Raw genomic sequence first — 25,692 nt, 5'->3', positions numbered from 1 at the left:
GAAGTGTTTCCTCTAGAGGACTTCAAGATTACTTTGAATCAAGGTCTTGGCTAACACTTCTTTACAGGAAAAAGCAGTTGGATAGTGCGACTATCTGCTATTTTGTCTTTTAGATTGCTTTCAATTATTGCTTCTTGCCTGGCATTGTGAGTACTCCTCTCCTTCTTCACACAGTCCTTCTTGAAACCCAAACCCTCTACAAGGTCAAATTCCTCTATCAAGATGCTATCAAAATCATAGCTATATGCTTTGATTTCATCTTAACAATACTGACAGCATCTCTCTACAGAAAAGAGACAACTAGCTTACTCAGAGGTTATTCCTTCGTTTACTTGCTGTAAGTTCGATATTTTCTTCTCCTCGATCACTCTCAAGAACCATGAAATCACAAGATTTTGAAGCTGTTATTGCAGCAGTTATTGATATTTGCAAGACCACTGAATTGATAAAATTCATTATTGAACATTGACTAATATATCATGGAATTCTCACAGCCTTACACTACCTCACAATCACATTCTAAATTGCTTTCATTTGCTCACTTGCAACCTACGAAAGATTCTTTCAAGACTCAATACAATCACAGATCTTCAAATATAACTGTAAGTTTATTCACAGAGTACTTTTATGATTTGCCGCTGAGTAGATTCCAATTAGGTCGCGTGCCAACAAGTATCGCATCCCGCTATCAACACTTGTCTTCTACTTAATCAGCGAGATTTTTGAAGAGAACAACAAAAAAATACCACAAGTTACTTCAAAAGAACCGCAGCTATGACTACTGTCAAGCCAATCGTCGAAGAGCGGCAACACCATTCGTGGGGTTTATTGGTGCAAGGAAGACCTGCTACTCCTTCGGAGGGTAGAGCTCAGGTAAGCCAGATCAAAGCAACTTGAAACAGATCAAACTCTAACAAGCCTTCAGCAATACACTAGGATTGGATCGAAGGATACACAATCACTTATCACCCACAATAATGGAACTTGCTTGGAGTTCGGACCTTGGGTGTGTACAAACCATTAGGTATCTTGTACCCTAGCTAATAATTTTACAGGACTTGGTCGATGAGTTCGATGCTACGAAGCCATTCTATCAACAAATCCTTTTAATCGATACCACGATTAAGGATATCCAATCGGTTAGAATTCGCCATAACGACACTGTTGGTGACGATGTCGATGTCTTCAAGGGCTTTCGAACCATTCCTTACACCGGTGAGCGCCATCAACACGTGTACCCAAATGGCGAGACCTACGAACAAGTACCGAGTTACTACGCGAGAGTTGAAAATACACCTTCCATGTACTCAACATCGAACAAGTCAGATGTGATCGGCGAGGCACATCCAGGCCTGTCTTCTGATACCAGGTTTGGCGTTTTGGTACCAAGCCAGGACCGAAACGCAGGGCGTGGTGGCAACTCGCACCGAGGAGGCTCCGATCGTGGAAGAGGCAACCAGCACCATGGCGAGCGTGGTGGTTACGCACAGCATCTAAATCGCCGCGGAAGACGTGAACAGCAGTTTGGCCGTGGCCAGGGACAGGGACGTGGTGATGGAAGAGGTGATTGGCACGGTACCTTTCGTAATGTTGGTCGGGGCGGACGCCACCATGACAATGGCAATCATCAAGCGTCTTTACAAGAACGTGAGCCAATGAATGATCACGGAAATGAGCAAGCTTGGGGAAACGGTCGTGGCGAGAACAGTTCCAGCTATCGTCAAGAAGCTGGCCAAATGTATGCAAACTACAATGAAACTGATCGCACCTATCCTACTTTCAGCGAAGATAATCGTGCTTATCCAACTTACGCCGTCTATAACCAAGCTGAGAACCATTACATGGGACACAACGGGGAGGAGATTGCTCATGCTTCTATGACAAGTGGCCCACAAGGTCCTGTCTACCCGGTATATGAGGAACATTATCCCGTCGCTCCTCCACCAAATGCATTTGTGATGGGCATCAACGGACAGGCAAACCCTTACTTTGTCCCAGTTGGCATCAATGGAAATCCTTACGTTGCTCCTGTCTTTTACCCATACTCCCGCAACACAGCCGATGCTTATGAATATGCAAATAATCATCAAATTTTGCATTCTCCAGAACCAATTGAGAACCACTTGAGTGGCCGTTCTCAACACTTCATTCCTGGTCAAGAAGTTGGTGTTGCTGTTCCTATGGGACCTGAACACAGTCGTGCAAATCCACGTCCTCGTGTCGTTTTACCACCAACGACGCCCGGCCTAAAAATGCATGCTAGATCTTCCGCAGGCTCTGAGGGATTTCTGGGTGCCAACGTACAACCGCCAACCCCGTTTGGTGCTACACCAGGCCGTTCACCCATGAGAACTACCACGGACGAAGGCTCGCCACTCATGCGTCCTCGACGTCATGCTACTGATCCCAATCTCTCTTTCACTCCTCTGACTCACGGTCGCTCAACCTCAGGATCTGGTACAGATCTACGTCGCTTGGCGACAGGCAACTCCGGATTTGCAATTGCCGAGGCAAGAGGCTCTCCTAGTGCTGGTGCTTTTTCGCCAGAATCACCACACAATAACAACTCGACAGCTAGAAGCTCCCCTGGCCTTTCATTCTCGACACTTGGTGTAGTTGGCCCCATGGCAAGAACATCGTCTTCCCATGAATTGAAGTATGTCGGCTACACCATTCAAGGTCAACCTGGAGTATCTTCTGGCTCTGGTTCGCGTACGTCTACACCAATTGCCAACCCGGGTCGCCGTTGGTTCGAGGCTAGACAATTCGTCCCAAGTGGCAGTAGATTGTCCTCTCCTGGTATGGCCAGCCCCGGACCTGGCAACAGAGTCTGGGCAGAGTCAAGATCGGAGAGCGGACAGATGTAAGTGTGGCAGATCATGAAGGAATTGGTGGGTAGATGTGTGGGAAACGTGGGAGGATTGAAGATACCACGGTATCTGGAAAGGTTCATGGTTATGATAATGGTGAATAGGCATACGATACTCGAATAGTAGTTGACGAGTCTTTATAGTTGGGATCTTCCTCGACTTTTACTTTGGCATCTATCTAAACGGTGTAATGGCGAAGGCAATATGGTATCCGAAAATTTATCTAGATGGCGAACGTCGACTGTTTACTCAGCCAACCATTGCTTGATCGTCATTATTGACTTCATCAATGGTCTGATTGTGGTCTGGTTCATATAATTCACAAGATAAATCAAATTGCTTTTTAGAACTTTGTGGCTCCCCTTTGATCGCTGTGAGATGAATAAATCTTGTTGGAGGGAACGAAAGAATCATCTGTGCAAACGAGGAGTGCACCAGAGCACCAGAGTAGTTGCCATGATTAGTAAGCACATTTCTTATCCTGGTGTCCGGTCCTTCCTTATCGAAGCTCCAAGCTCCAAGCTTCCAAAAATGTTGAAGGCAACAGCGAGCTTCAAATATTCAGAATGCGGTTCAAGACTTCTGTTAGGAATATTCAAACGCTTAGTAGTAAGTAAAATGCTTCGAATTCCCTTCAGAGACTTCAGAGAAGTTTAGTAGCTTACAAAACTACAGAACTTACAGCATCATTGTCATCACTTGGCAAAGTAGCTTGGGTGCGTCTTGACGATAATGGAGTACGATTCACAATTATTCCTGAGACAGGAACTCAAGTTTGGGCGTAAGTATTGCCTCATTTATAGTCTGGGTTACAATACTGACCTTGAGCAGGTCTCTCGCGATCGATTCCATCTTTGAAGACTACACAATTCAATCCGCCGCTCCAGACAATACAATTAACATAGAATTACCCCTCCCACCCCTCCATCGCGCTTTGAAATCCGCCATTAACGCGTCATCTGCTTCGATACGACTCACAAAACGAGATGGTATGCCAGTCTTATCTCTTACAGTTATTACAAATACAATGATGCATGGAAAGAGTGCAAACTTTCTTGGTGGCGAAGGTGCACAAGCAGACCCATTTGGAGAAGGATTCCGGGAAGAAAGTCTTGATGCGAACATAAGGAGAGACAGAGAAGCCATTGTTACTCAAGATATACCGATACGTATCTTGACAGCAGACAGTGTCGAGGGAATACATGAACCAAGGGTTAGGGATCCAGATGCGCATATTATGTTACCTTCTTTGATACAACTGAAAGCTATCTCGGAACGTTTTACAAAACTCGCAATGGCCACTGGATCCGGCGGAACTAGGGGAGTAAGTGGGGGAAACATACCTAAGTTAGAGTTGAGTGCGAATATGCATGGAAATCTAAGGTTGAGTATTGCTACCGATGCATTGAATATTTCAAGCGTTTGGACAGGACTTAATAATCCGGAATTGGATCCAAGACAATTGGAAGATGGTGATGATGAAATTCAAAATCATCCAGCTACAAGACTTAAAGCTGCCGGTCCAGATGCTTGGTCAACTGTTAGAATAGATGGAAGAGATTGGGGCAAGGTACTTAGTGTTGGAAGGCTTGGTGGAAGAGTAATTGCATGTGGGTATTGTAGATCTCTATGTTGATGATTGATGCTGATGATTATAGGTTTCGTCAATGACCATGCATTGATCTTATATGTTTACCTCGATAACTATGACGATCGCGGAGATGAATCTGTCCTAACAGTATGGCTGACAGTTCCCATCATCACTGACATTGCTAACGTTTACTAGTATTACATTTCCTCTTTCAGTGCATAAAGCACTAACAAGAGCATGGAATTTTTTTATTTTAGCGGTGGCGTTTGGGTCGATACCACATTTTGCATTGAACATTTGTATAGCTAGAAATTTGTGTGATTGAATTTTACAAGATATAGCTTCATGGATATGAATACAATCTTCAATCTTAATATAATCGTATCGGCATATTGAATGTGAATTTAAGATTTCATCCCTATGCTTCCTCTTAAAATATCCCGTCTTACATCAGACACGCGGCCTTCTCTCGCATCCATCCCGTCAAGTTTTCCTCTCACTTCTTTGTGCCAGCTCACAGGAATCTCCTCACTTCATTTTCCGCGAACCACCCCTAGAGAGGTGTTTCCAGATACAGCCAAAGTGTACCTCCATCATCCATCGAAAACATTCAATACCATAGCCCCGTCAGAGCAAGTGCGCCGGTCAATCATTGGTTTACTGGTTAGTGCTTAATCGCATTTATTGCTTGGAGTATTAAGAGCCCTGGCTGCTGTCTTGAGACGTGAATGAGTCTTGCACAATTTTTTGACACGATGAATATCCAATCTGGATATTTTCAGAAGAATCTCCCAGACTTCATTCGACTGCCTGTAAAATATTAGCTAGGTGTTACCAGTCATGAATCATGTATTCTCTGTCTACAGTCTGATAGTCAAATTCCGTTATTTCGATGATCTCATAAAAAGACGAGGAAATGTCTAGGTCCATCAAATTCTTAGATTTGTGCATACAACACACTCTTCCCAACTCCTATTTTTATGCACCAATCTCTTTTAAAGCTCGATTATTATTCTGTTACGGGCATCGCCGGGAAATTGCTCTTTTCTGTGTGAGAATGGGGTTAGGATATTTGCAAGTAGTCTGCATTCTAATTTTTCTCCAGCTTTTTGAAGAAAAAGTTATCACACTCCGTTAATATCATCAACAGCGAGAGCCTAATCTGTTAAAAGCACTTGATATGTAACGAGGAATGTTTGTTAATACAATGCTATTGTGTATGAATGACTCGTCTGTTGTTTGCTAGAAGAGCTTGTGTGGCTATCATGCAGAATCCGCCATCAAACTAAGGCACTTTCCCAAACTATTTAAGGCGAGAAAACTATCATCTCAAGTCATTTTGAACAATGGCATGCATTGGATTTTCTGAATTTCTATCATCGCTCTCGTCTCATTCTCCGCAAATAGGATTGTAGGCCATTCGCCTATCTCGCTTAAAACCCTGGAATATTATCTATTCCGAGACGAGCGACTTTGTTGATGGGTTGCTATTACGTTAAAAAGTAAATTCATGTTAAAATAGTGCCTGGAATAAAATCTTAGGTCCTGTGAATTAGAGGCGCTCGAATTATTATTAACGTGTAGGAGGCGCGATAAATAAGGTCGAGACGGCTGTAAAGAATTCTGTCAAAGTTAAGATCTTGATGGTCTGTAGTAACCCCTTAAACGCGCATGAGCACCAGTATCATCTAATTCACAATAAAGACTCATATTGTTGTATTCTATCGATTCATTAGGATGCGGAATCGCTCTTCTTGGAGATATGTCAAGCAAAAGAGGTACGGCAGGTACGCGAATACACCCTGCGTGCTAGATGAATCTGGAATGAGACGCAATTGAAGAAGCGCCCTGCTCAATCCGGTCGTTTCTAATTAGTCGAACTTCTTAAGTAAGGGAATCTGGACAAATGATCGTCTAGTAGTATCTTACTCTCCTTGCCCCTGCTTTCAACCAATTCGTCAAGAGTCAAAGATGAGAAAATAAACTGTAACATTTAAGCGAAGAACTAATAAAGGATTTATCCTTGACATCTCTCTTCATAGGTGAGATGAAGAAACACAAGGAGCTACAAGCGTTTCTTTCAGATAATCATAAGACAGTTCATGTTGTTACTGTATTGACATGGTCTGTACAAGTGTGCGCTGGAATAAGTTTTAATTTCTCTATTGGCGCGAAAGTTAGTGTGCACCAATGTAGTGATTTGGGAAATTCTAAATATCCCTAGAATCTCTTCCTACAGCCTTCATGCCTTCACGCAAAGTATCAGAAGCGAGTTTCAATTACCGATCATTGTATATATAAACAGAAAGAAATTCCTACATACTTGAAAGAAAACTTACATGCGTAGGTATTCAGAGTTAGTTGATCAGAAAACAGCTAACACACTCAAAACTGTCCTTTCCCCGGGTCGACTCCTCGGAGTCGGTACATGCATCAAATTCGAAATTTCGATTTCTGATCTACTCAATCATTTTGGCATAGGGGTTCTATTTACTCACTGACCCGTTATGTTTGGCGCAATAATTCATGCATCCTCTCCAAGTTAATGAGGGTTCAGTTTCCATATCAACTCAGTACGGGCCTACCCCGCGTTCATAACCTTATTGATGCTGAGCGATTCGTGCTAACCAACAGTATTTGAGATACCGCCCCATTGAACAATGGGAACGGTAGCAGTCGGCGCACCGTACCTTATACTCTACAGTATGCTCACCCACAGATAATGTCCATAATATGCGCTCATACGGCCATTTTTCTGCGACCGAGGAACAACCGCGTAGAACAATGGCCACAATGCCTTTGTGAGAACTGTTTACTAAGTGTCTGCAGTATCATTACAATGGATATACCTTCTAATGAAGGAGGTTCAATATGAAGCCGTAGATGATATGTTTTTGATTATGCTAGCGTACTTCCTGTAAACTCCCATCCATTCTTAAGGATTTTTTGAGACCCAGCTTTTCGAAAAAAAACATTGAAAAGTTCTTTACAGTATTCTAATAACCTTCAGAAGAATTCTTAGATAACTGATCAACATACTATCAGCGACTTCTACAAGTACATACTGATAGCATTTCAAATTCAAAAACAACTTCACGAGTACCCAAGATTCTTCTTTACTCTTCAACCTCCAGCTCAATTTCAATTTACTTGCTCAATCACAGCAAGTCTTTACAACAAGCATCAAAATGTCTTACCCAGACTATCTTGATGACATGGAATCTCAACTCGCCAGCTACTTAGGCGAAGATCCATCGACATTCTTTTCCAGTGAGAATGCAACTGCGCCCGCTCCCGTAGATTCTCTCGAAGAGTTATCTTACGACATGAATGGTCAATTCACCTGGGACGACTTCCTCAACGAAGAGGGAATCGAAACAACCTCTCCTCCTCCCATCACCCTGGAATGGAATCCAACTGAGGCAGATTTCTACAGTAATGAAATTGCTGCGCCTCCAACGGTCGATGAGACTAGCCCAGAAGAGCCAGAGCAGTCACCAAGACGAGATGAAGAGGCTCGCACCAATGTCGAAAGTGGTAACACCAATGAGCAAGCGGTTGCAACACCTTCCCAGCCTGAGCCTCAGCCGGAAGAAAACACAATCTTCCCTGACGATGATTCTCTTTTCGGCGGCAGCACCTCTGAAGACATCGACGTTCCAAAAATCAATGAGGAACATCAATCCGAGGTCGTAGCACAAGGAGCTAACAGCACTTCCGAACTTGTGGCTGACACACCACAACATGGCGACAGTGCTGCCTCCGCACCAGTTACTTCTGGTGTAGATCTTAACAACACCGAAGCGGATGATGACAATGATTCTCTGTTTGGTGACGTCGATGATTCTGGTCTCGGTGACGGCTCCCAGCCTACAGAAAATAAATTGCCAGCAGGTGACGATGCACCTAACGGCACTCAAGCAGATGATGTCGACGACCTCTTTGACTCCGCATTTGGGGATGATTTTGAGGCGGAACTTGAGGCGGAACTTAAGAAAGACAGTGCCAACGCTGTGGCTCCCACTATTCCGAAGCACACTGGGCTTCACCTTCCAAAGCCTCCTCAGAAGGTGGCCAAATCTCAGGGGTTACATCTTCCTGACCCCCCACGTGCAATCGCAAATCCACAAGGATTGCACCTCCCTGCAACTCCTCAGAAGTCGGTTGCTCCTCAAGGACTACACCTCCCCGAACCCCCACGTGTGGTGGCTAGCCCACAGGGACTAAATCTCCCTGTTCCTCCTACTGTGGTAGCCGACCAACAGGGACTGCACCTACCAAGTCAACCTTCTGCGACAGTCAAACAGCAGAGCGGAGCCGAAATTTCGGCTCAAGAAGAGACTGGTGATCAAGAGGACGGCGTAGCTTCGACCAGACGCCGCAAGGTCAGAGCTAGCAGAATTCCGAGATCTGACATGAGTCGACCAAAAGGTAGGGGACAAGCTGGCAAAGTTCTTACGCAACTCTCTGGACCGGCTCCTTCCAAATTGCCAGAAACTAAACCAAGCTCATCTTCCGGTGCTAATGACACAGCTGAAAAAGTTACGCATTTGCCTCGATGGGCCTTCGGGAAGTACACCAGCTTTAGCAAACCTGTTGCTGGCAGTAAATATCGAAAGCCAAACAACTCGGTACAAAATCCGATACCAGTTGAGGATGAGCAAGATTCTGTGGAGCAGACCAACGAGATAGCGAATCCTCAATCGCAGGATACAGTCCAATCAGGAATGAAAATGGTCGGTGCCATTGATCTCACTTCTGATACCGGAATGAATTGGTCGTAAATAGTAGCGTCCAACAGGGTCAAGATCCAAACCATATTGATGGTGAAGACTCCACTCGTCCTTACGAGAACTTCCAAATCCCTGCCTCTGGCAATGACATGGATTTTACATTAGGCAATAACGAACTTCTGAATTCTCTCGGCGAATTGAACTTTCCGCCGGTTATTGATGATGCGGGTCCAGCTCCACAACTGCAGACATATCAGGCGCACAGTTCCGCGGCCCTGGGGATTGCACCACCTGTCGCTCCCCAGTATGGGGTTCCTCCTCCTCCTTCCATGATGGAGGATTTCTCGCTATATGGAAAGCTCCAATGGCCAGCAGCGACAGTATCCACCATTTACAAGTACCTAATGTACATGGTGCAGGGACGTTTGCATATCAGCCTCCAAATATCATGGGGCAGAGCGGTGCAAAAAACTATCAGCCCGCCAGTCAGCCAATGCAGACTGGTAACTTTGAACAAGGAAGCGGGTATGGTCTACGCGATGACATGGTTCAAGCCACACCTGCAGACATTGGAGGCAGCAATTCCACAGGACTGAACGACAATGGTCCTAAGAAGCGTCTCAGTCACGAACGTGCTGAGTATGGTGACCCTCGAGTCTTAATGACATACGACGAGTTCAAACAGATATTTCCACAAGAACCAACACGTGGATGTTTTGAGGTCGCCATCCAGAACGAGCGGGCAGCAGACGCGGCAATAGTTGCGAGGGTAGGAGTTCCTCCACAGAGACCGACGATCCGCAAGTCAATAATTTGCACCTGGAGCCAGGTGCAACATCTGAATCGGTGAGTTTCCTCGAAAGATTTGTTTGAGCCTTGATGAATTTATTGCTAACTGATACTTTCTAGAATCCGTGCTGCCAATGGCGAAAAGCTTTTTGAGCCAAAGCCAAATGCCCACAAACGACCGGAAGCGTTTAAAGAGAGCTTGCGGAGGAAGAGACAGGAGCGTGGTGAAACCTCAGAATCTGAGGAATCCGACATGGAACCAGAGGCAAAGCGATTGAGACTCACTCAGGCGCCAATGCAAATGGCAAAATCATCTGGTGAACATTATGGAGAACGTAGTTCACAGATACGTCCTATTCAGCCTGGTAATCCTCAAGTATTGGCTGATGTACACCTTCCCCTCAACGACGGAGCACTTCAGGGTCCTGTATCTCAGAGTAGGCCAGTATCTCGTTCCCACAGATCCACCAGCCAGTACCACAGTCTTTCAAGAGAAAGATGAATACTGAGCAGTGGGAGGGTCTTGATTCTGCGGTGCAAGAAACGGGACCAACGGCCAAGCGACCGAAACTTGCCATTACTCCAAGCCAACATGCTGAGCCTATAAATAACCATTTAAGAATGGACGGGTTTGAAAAGTACGTCTCAGAAAGACAGTCTGAATACCTGAAGCTGCGTGTGACAGAGCTAAAGCAGCTTTGTAAGACTCGCGGCATCAAACACGGCAATTTCAATGGTTTGTCGAAAGGCGGTTTAGTTGGTGTTCTGGTGGGACAGGATGTCAACCGCCACCCTGTCTATAGCCAAATGCATCATCAAGCCCAGGCTAGAGTTGCAACCCGCCAGGAACGTCCAATCCTTGGTGTTGGCAGAATGGGTGGAATGAACCCACCAACTGTTGCTGCAAACCGGAGTCGGCAACAACTCAGGCAACCCAATGGATGGGGCATTCGTCAGGGTTCATCAAGACCTGAAATTGGTCCAGTCCATGGTATGGGCTTAAATCATCATCAGCGAACCCCGACACAGTTCCCCCATGCTGGTGACCATAGAGCACCTGGTCCTGCACCCATGGGATTCGTGACAAATTCGGGTCTTAATAGTGGTCCAAGTTATGGTAATTCACGGCCAGTCAATGTCGGACATGCCCAGCAGCGTTACACGAATGGTAATGCTAGCAGAATGGCCAATGATGGTGGTCAATCACAGCCGAGTATCAGGCAGGCCTCTCAAGGTCCCATGATGCATCCCAGTGCTGCCAATCCGTATGCTCGATCGCAAATACCGGTCAGCGTCCAGAACAGTGGTTACAACAACAGCGGCATCCATCAAAATATAAATGGAGGTCGCAATAACCATACCAGCGCCAACGCTCAGATTCCAGCTTATGGTATCGCTGGCGATTTTGGTGCTGGCATCTATCAGCCAGCAGTTGATGACCGTCGAAGAAAACCGAGGATCGTCGGTCAAGAAGCACCAAGCAGAGTTCCTCGAGGCAATCAGAGGAGCGCCCCAAAGCCACCGGTGAGCTTGCCACAACCTGCGATGAATAATACCGCAAGGAGTTACAGCATCACCCAGCCGTCTATGGCTGGCAGGGCCAGCGGCAATATCCAGATGGGTCATCAAGCAAATACTCTTGGTGGCTCTCAAATACCAAGGCCCGCCCACGGTGGGAACATGGGAGGCGATCCCCGAAGATTCATGCAGAATCATCCTCAAGGTGGCCTCTGCTCAGCCCTGTGCAAGGTCTTAGTCGGGGAGTCCAGCAACAGCATGCTGGAGCTCAACTTTCTCGACCACCTTACCACGGTCCGCCTTGAGGTAATCCGTCCGACAGGCAGCATTCTGGTCCTGCGCCACCGGCTTGAGTTGCAGATATTGTGTAACGAATTGACAATAGCCATGAGTCTTGAACAGGCTGAGAACTGAAGGGAAAAAAAGTTTGAGAATTGCTCTCGGAATACATTCGGATAGAACGGATATTGACACAGCGGGTTTTGGAAAACATGGCTGGCGAATTTTGGTGTAGCTACCTAGGTAGTTGGTGGTTTCTTTTGGTAATAGATTTTGGTTAGAATTTTTGATACCCCACGTTTTTTATAGGAGTTTCGGATTTATGTTGAATTGTATATCTCATATTGTCTTTTGGTGTTTGAGTGTTTGGGTCAGAAAGATTTGGCGTCGGGAACATGTACCAAGTAACACTGACTTGTGGAAAGCTGTTTATTGATACTAAAAGAATGAATATCAATATCAATTTAAGTCCTCATTAGGAAAGCACAAGTGATTTGGTGAATTGGTGCCACAGAAGTCGGTGATTGTGAATTGTAATGTTTTTTTTTTCGAAATGGTAATGGCTCGGAGTGCCACGGATATCAGTGATGTAATCCGATCGTATTGAATGTTCCATAATACTAAATAACTGCAGGAAAAAAGTAAATTAGCTTGGTGATCTCAATGTCTCAATGGAGATTATTCTGCATATATATATACATACCAAAAGCTCGTTTCTTACGCTTTGAGCTGCTAGCAAAAAATTACTCACAGAATGTTTGTTCGTAAGAAACTTGTGACCGAATGAACTTACCTCTTTATGCCGATGTTCATTCCAGAAGTTTACAGATTCTCCTTGTAAAGTAGCTTCGGATTCATTCATGATAATGGATGATTTTAAGGTGACAAGAAAAGCCGAATTCATTAACGTTAGTCAGGCGATGTGAATATGCTTTACTTTACAGTTGTGAGCCACAACAATAAATACCTGAACTTTAGTCTTGAAAGGAGGAAGTGATCTTTGCCCTGAATGAGTTGAATCAAGAAGTCGATGAAGAACACCATTTTCTTCGATCAACTTGAGGATCAATAGGAAGGATATAGAGATTTCTCAAGTACCTTATGCTTTTAGATTAAAGTCAAGTATGCTGGCTTCTGAACATGCTTGATTTCGTGGGTTTCTTTGCTTTCTGCTCCTGGATATTTGTATTTTACAAAACAGTTGATCTTTCATGATACTACCAGCTATTGATGTGATGTTATTTATACAGAAGCCAAGGATTTAGGTGTAAATGATACATCGGAATACATCGGCTACATGTATTTACAAAATTTTACGTGGTTAGATACTGCATTTGGCTTCAGTCCGAATGGCTGTGAAGCGAAATTCTCGCTTCAAAATATTACGACAACAGTATTGAATTAGACACTAGTTAGAGGACAGTCAGACTAGATGGAACAATGGTTGGATCATTGATTAGCGTCGAAATCCAAGATGGAGAACACAGCCACTTGCCTTTTCTTTCGCATAGTGTTTGCTTGCAATCCATTAGCCGAAATTCACAAGCGGAACTGGTTCAATGAACATGTTTCCAAGAACTTCTATCAGATTTAATCTAGTGCATATAAAAAAGTTGTATAGAGTTCTCCTTTTCCGACCTCTCGAATTTAAATACATATCCATAAAACTTCGTTCCTTTCTGAATCAAATTTTATTATCCTGATCTCCAAAAGGACTAAGATGAACGAAACCGTTAATTGGCAGACTTCTTCACGTGAGCTTCACACCACTGTTATGTCTATTGTGCGATCCTTGACGGTTCTACCGCATCCAAGAACGCTTAGGATGATGGCAAAAATGGATCTGGAGTATTCCCTGATAATAAGTATACTTACTTCCTTCTGCGTATAGCTCCCGAGGTCATGGAAGGTTCAATCCGAAGAAGATCAATGTCGTTAAATTGGAGTGGCAATGTCTACCTGATTGTCCTGACCCGAGGCTGGTCATTGTCAACCGCCAATACAACGCGACATCGCAGAGGAAAAGCTCTAACTCAGCTCTAGTGAAGTAATAATGATCAATGAAAAAAGGAACTAGATGACAATGATTCATATCAGCGATACTAATCATGAAAACTTATTTGTGTGACGTTCTATGACGTTCGATTTCCTGATCGCGTACTAGTAGTCTAAACTACTAATCCTGGAGAAGAGAATGCGAATGATGGAACGAAAATCCATGACAATGATGAGAAAGACAGTGAATGAATCAGTTGCAGACGATAGTAGTATTGACGTCAAAAAATCACAACTTCTCCTCCTTGGGAGCCTAGGAGACCATTCAGAAGGACTCAAAGCTTGCGCACTCGTAAATCGTGGAGGGCCAGAATGCTCAGACAATCAATGCGATATTTACAATCATTTCGTGTTTCTGATTTTCTGAAGCTCATTCATGAATCGTTGCTACAGACAAAATGGCTACTTAACAGTCGAATTAAGTCAGGATTCGCTCGTCATTGTACCGAAATTTCGGTCTTCTCTTCTCCTTCTCATTCACCCGTGCGAATGTAAAGAATGTCGATCAAGATATCAAACAATCTGTGCGTAAAAAGGTACCAGAAAATGTACCCGGTGACCCCGCACCGTTTCCACTCAAGTTCTCCAAGAAGCTCAGCCATGATAATACTCATTCACCTAAGACTTTTTAGACCCCAGATTGCCCGCTTTTTAGCAGACGCTCTGAGCGATGTCATCAGATCATAGGGACTACGGCTCATGCTTTCAACCTGTAGCCGCAAAACTACTCAGAAAAGCAATTTCCTTTCGGCCTTCGGCTCAGTCATCACATATAAATAAGCAAGCCCCCGATAAACACAGAGATCCCGACCGGCATTATGACTCGTGCATACATGGAGATAGCTGGTGAGCAGCCGAGCAAGCCACTTAGCCATGTGATTTAACACTAGAAAGCGGGAACAAGGCAACCAAGTAATATCTAGCAAGAACACTAAGTGACATTGCAACGAATGATAAAGCGAATGAATTATACTGGTGAGAATACGATGATGAATGCTAGTTCAGCGCCGCTAATTACGCCCCAGCGTTTCTCATGCCACCTATGGCTTTGCCGCCCCCATCTTCAACGTTTAATGATATGTCATTATGAGAATAGAAACTCAGTCCTGAAACTAATGAATGCCACGCCAAAATAGCGGTATCGGAAAGGAGTGACAGCACAAACGGAAAGTAGTGGGATCTGACCAAATATTCCGAAAGATCGGTAAATTACCTTTAGATTAGACAGAAACCCTTGGAGGGTAAGCATAGACATAAGCATAGTCTGCTACCCATGTGGGTAAAATATGTGATTTGAAACGCATGCGAACATGCGATGCGTACTTGGGATCGATACATTGATTGGCACATGAGATGCAAGATGCCATGTTATCGGGCAGTCGCAGGGCAGCTCACCTCGTACGTACAAGCCATGATTATTTCAGCATACTAGTCAGATGGAAATCTTGGCTCTTTAGGTACCATATAGTATAACGTGAAATATGCGTGGTTGCGGCACAGTGATAGCGTGGTGAACAAGGTTATGAAGCAAATTGTATGGCTGAGAGGTTACCGACTGCGTGGTTCTGCAGGGTGCGTGCAGAAGGAATGCGTTTTCGATTGGAAATAAAAGCTGAAAAAGTAAGGTTAGTGTATATGCTAAGGAGGGACTTGTTCGTCAACGAATGAATCGAGCGATGAACATGTCCATATTTGGCCTGGTCGGGTAGATGTACTCGGCGAGCGCGAACAGATCAAGAACCTAAGGTTTTCAAGTTTCCCGTCCCGCCCCATTCCTCTCCTCCACCTCCACACCTACCCATGTTTCATCTCAAACTGAACACACTTATTTTCGCACCTAAACATCTTTCCCGACTAGGCCAATCACCTGATCGCACCTTCATGCACAAAAGCAAAACGTCTTTCCCGTATATTCAGAATCGGAAGTCGGAGCTGAACCTGACTTGGGTGATGTTACACGAAAACTAGGGACATTCCGGGGTGCCAAGAGTCCTGAAGTACAGACCCGTGAATCATTGATGTACTTCGCACAAACGGACGGGCTGATAGACTATCAGGTTGTGATACAAGAGTGACAAGAAGAAAGATATCACATTATTACGGAGGATTAGTATGAAGTCTGTATGCGTCTTGACACGGGTGGTCTTGCCGCTTGTGTACCAGATTTTGCATTACTGACCTAAATGTCATCGATGCAAGTGAGTATATATTTCTTTTTTCTTGCGTTTCTTGGAGTGCAGTTTGGAGTGCATACATGCCGGTACATACCTAGACTTTTTCTTTTTTTCTCTTTCTACTCTGCACATAATACATACGCACTGTAGCCGTATCACAGAGATTCAAAACGTGGCAGCCCAATATCTAACCAAACCCAAGCCTTGTCCAAGAACGCCTTTTCTGGCAAACAGCTGATTGTGGAACTAAAGGTTCACTGACTCAAAACCGTCTCTCTCCCTCCAGTATCCTCGAAGAACATGATTCGGGTTATTGACGAATGCTCGAATAGTCTGACTGATTTTAATGATTAACAACCTTTAAAGTTTTTTTGTAAATTAACTGCATTAGTTTGTTTCTCGGAGAGATTTAGGATGTTCGTTCAATATGGTGGGGGTGGCTCTGAGTATTATGGTGGGAACTTGGAAAGGTCATACTCCGCAGCGGAATGAAAAGTGCCGCCGGGTTCAAGGGAGAAGTTTCTATCTATATACAGGGAAGAGTTTATAGCCGAAGAGTAGATCGAGAAGGATTATCGAGGGGGGTGAAGTTAGGATGAGGTTACACAAGGGTTTTCATCTTTATGCGATCATGGATATTTTTGCAGAAATTTGAAGTAATCGTACGAGTACTCGTATAATGAATGTTATGTGTGAAGATGCCTTGGCAACAAGGTCCTCAATGAAGGAGCTCATTCCATTCCACATTGGAACCAATCACCGACCTGGAGATTTATATCAATTTAATCATTCATTCCTCCGAAACTTGGCTCGGCATTCACGTCAATCGGACGTTGACACTAATTCTTTCCAGAGTAATGACAATTCTTCTGCATCTCGTCACATTCGGCATTCGGTACTCACTGAAAATTTCGCTTGATACTCCCTCATTTGAGCATTCGTCGTGAATAAGCCATTATCAATACCGACCAAACAATAAAACAGATCTAGATTGTATTTCCCCGGTCCAAAAAACTCTAATTGATGAAATTTCACTTGTCATACGTAGTCGGAGGGTATATTGAAGATCAGTAAAGTGTAAATATCGGGATTCGCTGCTTCGCATCACAAGGCGTGCAGTAATCAGGGAAGAACCTATTCGCGGAATGGCCTTTGGAGCGAGTGGCGCATTCGTGGAATTAGAGTCCGCCAGAAGCGAGAGTTAAATTTGAGATCTGTTCTTTGGTGAATTCGTTCTGTGGTGGAGATGTGTATGAAAATATGGACACACGAACGAAAAAACAGGCATGATCCTTCAGATGTTCTCGCAAAGCAGCGGTTCTCTAGGCTAAGTGAGCGGGATATTGAAAGATGGGCAGATAGGTGGACAACCACAGGCCCGGGAGGATCAAGGACCTCATACGCGCTCGTGATCTAAAATCCTGAACTGTGTAAACGTACTTGATGTGTAATTTCAATGGGGAAGAGGGTGTACGAAGAGATGACCAAGGAAAAGGTGAGCAAGCATGATCCCTCAAGGACTTTACAAGGCAAGATGTTTCCCAGGCAAGCTGGCAGCTTGATGGGAAATGGGTAGTGGCCACCATGGAAAACTGGGGGGAGTGGTAAATCTCAGGTGGAGGTAATGGGAAAAGGGTCGTATCTCTTGCACTTAAGCTTGTGCAATCGAAGTGCGGGCCGTAGATAGGCCGCAATCAATTTGAAGATGGAGAAGTAGAGGATGCAATAGAGCTGAAGAAGCTTGATCCCTCCCATATTCGCAAGGTAGGATGTTTTCGAGTAGTTGATAATTACGACGGGACATTCGGCCGAAGAAAGTTGTTCAAGAATGTGCCTTATAGCTTGGACCAAGGTTCCAGGGTTGAAGATTTGAGGGGTCGACGAGGTAGATGCAGGCAAAAGATGGAGTACTAAGTTGGAAATCTGTGAGGAATGGCGCTTTTTGATACGTGAACGCAAGTATCGACGGGCAGTTAGAGGTCTTCGAATGTTTGGGAAATTCACAGAATTGCGGTTTAAAATTCGAGGGGCAATGGTGGGAAGGTCTTTGCTTTCGATATGCGCGCGGAAGCTATCGTCTGAGGTTGTAATCGAGGAAGCTAGTAAATACTCAAAGGATTTGAAGCAGAGTAATGAATAGAAGAGAAAGACGCCCAATAGCACCAAGCCTCTGACTTGATGTGAATAATCCATATATGAACAAGCAGGTACAATCCACATAAAGTATCTGTACCTGCATTTCCATCATCTAGCGGTGAACAACCTCCTTTCTCTGTTTCTCTTCTCGAATTTCTCGAAGGAATAAGGGGATCCTCAAAACTTCGTATCTGCTGCACTGCTCCTGCGGTCGAATTTTCTAGTTAAAGCAAATGTTCCATAGTATACGCAAAAACAATATATTTAAGATGATCTTTAGACGATATTCCACTCAGCGAAAGGTGCGCGCGTCAAAAAGATCCATAATTGTTGGTGACGAGATAAAGTTACCCCTGAAAAGAACCCTGGATTCGAAAGGAAACACCCGATGATCGGACCCGTGGAAGAGCGCTTATGCAGGGTTTGAACTTGCTAGGTTACCTGTTTTTGGTTGATGGTAAGTGGTATGAGCCTCCTTGGACATGGCAGAAGTTGAGTTTGTTATGTGCAGAGCACGGAAACTGATTGGAGAAGGGAGATGGGGCGATCATGAAATCATCAATCGCTATCATTGAATGGATAAATTTCGCTGTCGTATCGCACTCGTCAGAGTGTTCAGTATGATACATAGCCGAACCAAAGTTCGACAACTTCTGGATCCTCCAAATTTTTCATCGGGATGAGATGTGTTTGGGAATTATGTAGCGAAAGGAAGCTTCCGAAGATATCTGAGTATGTAAATGGATATGTATCACATCTAGTGGGGAACAAACCGTTGCTTAGTCCGTGGTATTGGGATTATTAGGGGTTTGATTTGTAGTAATACGATTGGGGAAACGGCGAATAGTTAAAAGAACCTCTCCTCCTTTCTCTCGGTTTGGAATGAAACCGGATTCAAAAGAGAAGGGTCTTGATACCCCGTCGAAACTGGCGGTGGAAGATCTGGAAGAGATTTCATTCAAAGTTTCAAAGATTTCTGAATCAGTTCACAGATGATTTGGGAGGCGAGTATGTTGTGATTAAATCCTTGATCTAGAAGCGGAGATAATTTTGAATTATATGGGATGACACCAGAGTCATACAAATGCAATGAAAACTGCAATCAAAACTGCATGATCTTATCCACCGTATTGAGGTGTTGCAGAGATTATCCTCTTAAATCCCGTGTATGTTGTCGAACTTGTTTATATATCTGAGACTGTGTAACGAATGTCGTTGACACTTCACAAAACATGGCTTGAGAAGACGTCCAATCTGAAGGCTTCATTTCCCACCATTCCAAGCATCAAGCTTCTATTAGATGTGACCAAATTTTAATGAAGTTGTACAGCAGATTAAAAGCATTCAAAGCACGAGGACTGAGATGCGGGACGGGATATGGATCTGACCTTTAGCATGATATATATACCCTCTGTAGATTAAACAAATGGGATATATGGAGTAATTGAGAGAGGATATGGGAAAAAGGCTTGATGAAAGACTAATGAAGAAATAACAAGCAGAACGATGCATGGTATTTCCTGCATCAAAGACGGGACAACATCTGTGCGATAGAATGATATGAAGGAATTCCGAGGTTAACGAAAGAAATGTGATACCAACCTATGTATGTGATCAATCATACAGTAAAAAGCAAGAAGTAAACTCCAGCATCAAGGCCAAAGTCATCGATAGAAATTATTGAATTGGATTAACCATGTTTGATGCGATTGTTCGTAGGGTCATACCTGTGCCTATTCCCAGTTCGTCAACAGCACGCCTAACAAATCCTAGAATAATTAGCTTCCGATCCGACCCCTTCATCGTTCCCGCTAAAATATATCCGCTCAGTGAGTGAGTACACCACACCATAAAACTTTTTACGCTTGTTGATTCTCTTCCCCAAAATTCCTTTTGATTGATTTATTGATCAAATATTATATTGTGGAGATGCCGCGGGATACTCTTCTATGAGTGGTTTGTAAATACGATGTCCCTTGACTTTGACGGAGATGGGATTTACCTGAAAAAAGTATTGAATCTAAAATCCATCTCAATTTGACTTACGAAACTTGACTTGACATATTTTTACCCGCAAAAACTACTCTCAAATTGGACTAGAAAGTTCTTCTGCTTCTTCTTCTCCCCCCCTTGTCTCAGGAACATTTCTGTTCACAAGTGGAGTATCTTCTATGAGTGGCTTGTATGGGTACAGAGAAGTGGAGACAGAATATCAAAAGGTACTTGGCAGTGAATCAACCCAGATTTTGGTGCATGAGAACTTTAGAAGTCTGGCGAGTCTGGCTAACACAAGATGTACGTACCATGTCCGTAGTTTAAAAGTCTACCCAGGCTACAATAGGAACAGGGCTCAATCAAGCAGGGCTAATCGAAAGGCTTCCCTTTCTTAATCTGGATATAATTTGTACCTTTCAAAATAATATATCCATAATTCTCTACCAAAAAAGGAATGACGGGGGTTATTTGTACGATTAACTTACTCATACATGACGACCAACTAGAAATTCATCTAAAGATCCCGCTTCGTTTCCATTTCACCACTATCATCTCACCTATCTCCTCCGCACTCTTCTTTTTATACTACTTACTATACCTACCTACTATATTGAATGATTCTATTCATCAAGCAAAAGGGATTCATTAGAACCAAAGGGAGAGAGAGAAATTTCGGAACGAGGATTACGGAACGGAAAAGATTCTAATTCACCCACCCACCTTCCATCTACGATTTGACATACCTACCTGCCCATACTTCGTCCTTTGAATTTTCAATATATTCCATTCCAATTCGAAACCTTTCATTCTTCCCTTCTATTACGATACGACGCAGTACAGATACTTTCGATAAGGGATTTCTAAAACTCTACGCGGATTCAATATTACGAAACTCAACATAATCAACACGGGTACTACACAACCACAACCTTACCCTTTCGACCTTCGACTTCGAATTTCATGTCCTTTCCTCTACTACAAGGAACACAACTTTGTCTTTGATAATCGTCAATACTATTTCTCCAATACTATGTTTTAATACGACTTTAATAATAATTTCTCGGACTTCCTCCAACGTTCTATCACAATCAATCATTCATACCCCTTCAAGGCTCCAGTTACATTGACCTCTACAAAACTAATCATTCCACCGAAGATGATATTAATGGAGGGATTAATGTTAGTACCACCTGAAAGGGGTACAATAATTGGAAGGGCAGTTTGGAAGGTAAATTTCCCTTCTAGAATATTCATTTACGATTCTATTCCGAAGATGTTGTCTGACAAAGTTTTTTTCAATCTCACAGCCTCGATATGTTGTACTTGGCTCTGGTGCACATCTACACACACAAACCGAAATCCTCGAGAAGTCCAACTCAAAGAAAGGAAAGTCAATTAAAAGTACTTCTTCGAAACCCAGTTTGCCAGATTTGGGAACTGCTTCAGACGATGGATTGTTTATTTCAGTTTACAAGGCAAAGGTACAGTTAGGAATACATCTCGTTTTTGAATGGAGTCTCTGTGAGACAGACCTTGAAACTATGATTGTTGTGCTCGAATTGTTGCAGATGAGAACTTGTTTTCTTTCCAAATTGTCTTTGTCAAAGGCAGTCGTTCCCAGAGTAAATTGTGAAAATGAGGGGCATAAGATTCTAACTTGTTGATCAAATAGGGCGATTGGGAGTATATTGCGCAACATCCAATATCTGCTTTTAAATCATGCGAAATTCGGTCATTATCACATCGAAAACAAGCTACGCCATTGCCTACACTGATGTTAGAATTGAAACCAGATTCAATATCAGAGAAACAACGTAAAAGAAGATCAAGTCGAACAGGGGGATTAACATCAAGCAAGGATGCACAATGGGCGGATACACTCCTTTTCCGATCAGTTCCCGAAGATCGAAACAACATTTATGATTGGCAAATAACCATCAAGCCAAGATTACAAATTGATTATTATGAAGAGAGTCCTATGAGTCCTTTGAGTCCAATATTTACATCTTTCACCAATCCCTTTTCTTCCAGAGACCCAAGACCATCTTCACGAAATGGTAAACAGGATCAACAAACTCGACCACCTTTTCAATCATCCGGACAATACACTCAAACCTCAAGAGATCGTCCTTCCGCTATGATATCTCCATCTCCAAGTCTGCGTTCCCGACGCTCAGACCTTTCATCTCAAGCAAGCTCATCTCATCCGCCTATGGGTTTTACATCGGCTCATCCACAATACAATAATACAATTTTACCCACGGATCTACCCTCGCCAATTTCCGTTTCTGGTTATGATAATTTTATTGAAGGTTGGACTTCGGCTCAAGGAAGATCTTCTGCATTATCTCATCACACTAGAGGTAGCAATAGTATCGCATCTGCTATTGGTCCTCCAATTGCGTCACCGACTACAACATCACCTGGTCCAAGAGAAACAATTCTGGATAGAGCATTTCAGATGAGATGTATTCCAGGAAGTGAAAGATTGAGGGATGAAGAGGAAAAAGGTAGTAGTATTGCTAGATTCGAAGCATTGATGAGGGAGCATGATGAAAGGGCATTGCAAAGATCAGCGACCTCAGCTACTGATAGTAAGGGAAGATCTAAACCTGGTTGGGAACTTGAGGAGGAATCCGAGGAATCAGACAATGAGGACCCTGGTAATATTTTGGAGCAACTGGATGGTCATGACATTCTTATGCCTACTCCAGCACAAAGAGCATTGGATTATATTGCTGGACGACAAACACCTTTACCTCGGGTATCCAGCTCTAGCTCAAGACCCATTTCACCAAATAGTCCACCAGTACCATTTTTGAATCGGGATGCTATGAATGCTCTCCACAGTGGTGGTTCAAGCTCTACCAACCAAAGTTTCTCTTCAGTTGGAAATGGTCTTCGTCCACGTACTGGTACAACTTCATCCCACATGCGAAAGAATAGTCGACCAACATCTCTGGCGTTACCTCCACGATCTATCTCTTCGACTGTGGTATCTTCATCAAAGGATGGTGGAAGTGGCAACTCAGGTATAGCTCTTACCAAAGCCGAAATGGAGAAAAGAAGAAGCAGTACGTCTACAAAACGTCTTTCATTCCAGGAATTCGCAAGAAGATTGAGTTCGACAAGCTCCCTTTTGTTGGTTCAAACAAATGCTAGTTCAAACTCTGGCAGAGGAGATAGCTTTAGGGAAAGAGATGACTCTAGAAGAGGTAGTGTAAGTGATTATGGTCTTGAAAGTGCATCGGAACTCGCAGCGGATAATGAAATGGAGGGAAGAAGAGGAATGAGGGGTAACAATGGATTAAGTTTGAGAGGTGGAGATGTCCAAGTCGCCGATCGGGAAATAAAAAGATGTGGTGGCGGCTTTAGAGGAATGGGTGTTCTCGGTGGTGAAGGAGGCTTCCTTTGACCCTGAGGCAACAAGAGAAACGGTGAAGTGCCAGAGGAAGATTGCATATTTGTTTTGAGCGTTCTTGATTTCGCTATTCATTTCTTGTTTGTTTTTGTTGTTGTTTTGATCAGAGCGATGATACCTTAGATGATCTTTTATTTTTCGCGCATATTTAAAGGGTTTGGGCCGACCTGGTGCTTGGGCAACTCAGATGAGATGAGATGACTGAGATGAAAATCACGGAATGGCGTTCTTTGGCTTATTTAATTTTCATTCTTTCCCAGTCGGCTGACTGGGACTTCCTTGGTGGAGAGGATTCTATTCAATTGGATTGATAGATTGAAGTAGTCTTGTGGTGGATTGGAGATGAAAGTGTACGATGCATTAGATATGCAAATTTTGACGTCGATGAGCCCAATTTCACTGAGAATGCTACAGCAGCACTACTTGTATGGCCTTTGATGTATTTATGTATGAATACCCGATAGATGGCTAGCGTTTTGCCATCGGGGAGGGAACAGGGATGGGGATTGTGTGGAAAGTTATCAGAAGGGTTGGACAGAAAACTGGATGGGATAAAATGGAAAGGTGAATGAGAGAAGGGGGAATGTGATAGATAACATAGGAAAAACACTGAATGAATATCAGGGTATTGAAGAATCGCATACTCTTTTACTATTAATACATCTCCTTCTCACTTGATTACCATTTGACATAATTTTAAAGTATCTGTGTCCTGGTATAGTCCAAAAGCGTCATCCGGAGATGTGGTTAAGTGGGGAGATGAAGGAAATGTCAGAGATCCTTAAGAATGTGGTATGGGTAATCCTCACTACGAAAGCGGGTTGGGAGTGATGGATAAGTGAATTTTCGAAGACTTTTAGTGGGAATAGCTAAGTGGCTATTAACTTGTGCTGAAAGAACCTTCACGGGTGTCGAAAATAATATTCGGACGTTTATAGTTGGTGACTTTCAAGGAGCCGACAGCTCTGAAGTTTGAATGGTTTCTCAATCTTTTACTTTGGTAGAGATAGGGAGGAAAATTGAAACGATGAGGCGGGAAGAAGTATGATGAATGTCGAACAGCTGAAAGTTTCACATGATTTTTGCTGCAAGTGTGAGGATTTGCTTTCATTTGGGTATGAGATGGGTACCGGTATGGATTCTGGTTGCCATTATGAGAAGAATTTTGGGATTGATAGATTGGATGATAGATGGGGAGTGCCAGTTATAATAGGTGGGTGGGAATTTGCGAGCGAAGGTGTGCTGGGTTATTGGCAGATCTGGTGGATGTTGTGGGGTTTATGGGAGCTCCGGATTGTGTAATGCATTGCAGATGGGGGAGGTGTTTTTTTTTGTTTTATGTTATAGGGGGACTCTGATATGGGTGGTGAGGGAGGGGAGTAAAGAAATGTGAGGTAATGGGGAGAAGGACAAATGATGGCTGCTAGAAGAAACGGTGATGGAAGATTCATGTCAAGTATACACTGTGAGGGGATGCGTAGTTTTTTAAGAGCTAGGGCTCGCTGTATTCACTGCTGCTATTTCTCTATTTATATGAGAGCCTCGGGTACGATCATGCATGTTCTTCTGTGGTCGGGGTTGTTACAATATACACAGTATCATAACATGGTGTTCCAAGATCACCTTGCAAGCGCTTTACTTTTTGTTTCGTGGTTTGGAATTTTCATACTTTACCTCATGTGAGAACGAGCTATTCGCAAGTCTTGGCCAGTGCCGTATTTATGTGTTTTTATTTGGAAAGATCTATTGTCAACTTAACTTTTTTGAAGTCGAAAATATCTTCACTCACTGCTGCTGCTTCCGCTTCATTGTCATCATGATCAATTTCTCTTTTATGACAAGCAGATTCAAGACGACGGAATTAGCTTGCTATTATTATCGTTCTATAAATTTTTCATAGCTATTTTACAACGCACTTTTTTATCAAACGCATAGCAGCATACAGAATAGTTCGAGACACCTGAATTTTTGGAAGAAATCGTGAGATTAATGCGTTTCGAGTCAAACATACAAAACTCCCTGCTCTTTCATGCGGATCTATCAAGCGTTCTCAGAAGTATAACAGCCGTGATAGTGGGTGAGACAGGAAATTTGGCTCTTTCAGTTCAGAGATCATCGATATATTCCCCGA

The 25,692-nt window shown here is 43.4% G+C and overlaps 4 protein-coding genes across 4 annotated transcripts; all 4 read left to right on the top strand.

Annotated features, from left to right (window-relative positions):
- Positions 1-774: 774 nt before the first annotated feature.
- Positions 775-2,867, top strand: EAF02_003331 (uncharacterized protein; the record flags this gene model as incomplete). Its single annotated transcript, XM_038899379.1, has 3 exons — positions 775-873; positions 926-1,006; positions 1,056-2,867. The coding sequence occupies 3 exons, from the start codon at positions 775-777 to the stop codon at positions 2,865-2,867; spliced, it is 1,992 nt and encodes a 663-aa protein (XP_038760306.1).
- A 569-nt stretch (positions 2,868-3,436) lies between these two features.
- Positions 3,437-4,683, top strand: EAF02_003330 (uncharacterized protein; the record flags this gene model as incomplete). Its single annotated transcript, XM_038899378.1, has 5 exons — positions 3,437-3,479; positions 3,546-3,651; positions 3,702-4,480; positions 4,529-4,608; positions 4,657-4,683. 5 exons carry the CDS (start codon positions 3,437-3,439, stop codon positions 4,681-4,683), a joined length of 1,035 nt encoding a protein of 344 aa, XP_038760305.1.
- Positions 4,684-7,649: 2,966 nt separating this feature from the next.
- EAF02_003329 (uncharacterized protein) lies at positions 7,650-11,915 on the top strand (the record flags this gene model as incomplete). Its single annotated transcript, XM_038899377.1, has 5 exons — positions 7,650-9,197; positions 9,263-9,574; positions 9,631-10,040; positions 10,104-10,371; positions 10,446-11,915. The coding sequence occupies 5 exons, from the start codon at positions 7,650-7,652 to the stop codon at positions 11,913-11,915; spliced, it is 4,008 nt and encodes a 1,335-aa protein (XP_038760304.1).
- Positions 11,916-20,525: 8,610 nt separating this feature from the next.
- Positions 20,526-24,236, top strand: EAF02_003328 (uncharacterized protein). Its single transcript, XM_038899376.1, has 3 exons — positions 20,526-21,368; positions 21,448-21,621; positions 21,813-24,236. Exons 1-3 carry the CDS (start codon positions 21,297-21,299, stop codon positions 23,553-23,555), a joined length of 1,989 nt encoding a protein of 662 aa, XP_038760303.1. The 5' UTR covers positions 20,526-21,296; the 3' UTR covers positions 23,556-24,236.
- The last annotated feature ends 1,456 nt before the right edge of the window (positions 24,237-25,692 follow it).

The sequence above is a fragment of the Botrytis sinoallii genome (genome assembly GCF_014898435.1).
Source record: "Botrytis sinoallii strain Bc 23 chromosome Unknown BSIN_005, whole genome shotgun sequence".
NCBI lineage: Eukaryota > Fungi > Ascomycota > Leotiomycetes > Helotiales > Sclerotiniaceae > Botrytis > Botrytis sinoallii.
The sequence above is the reverse complement of the archived record's forward strand: the minus strand, read 5'-3'. Positions and strand labels throughout refer to the sequence as shown.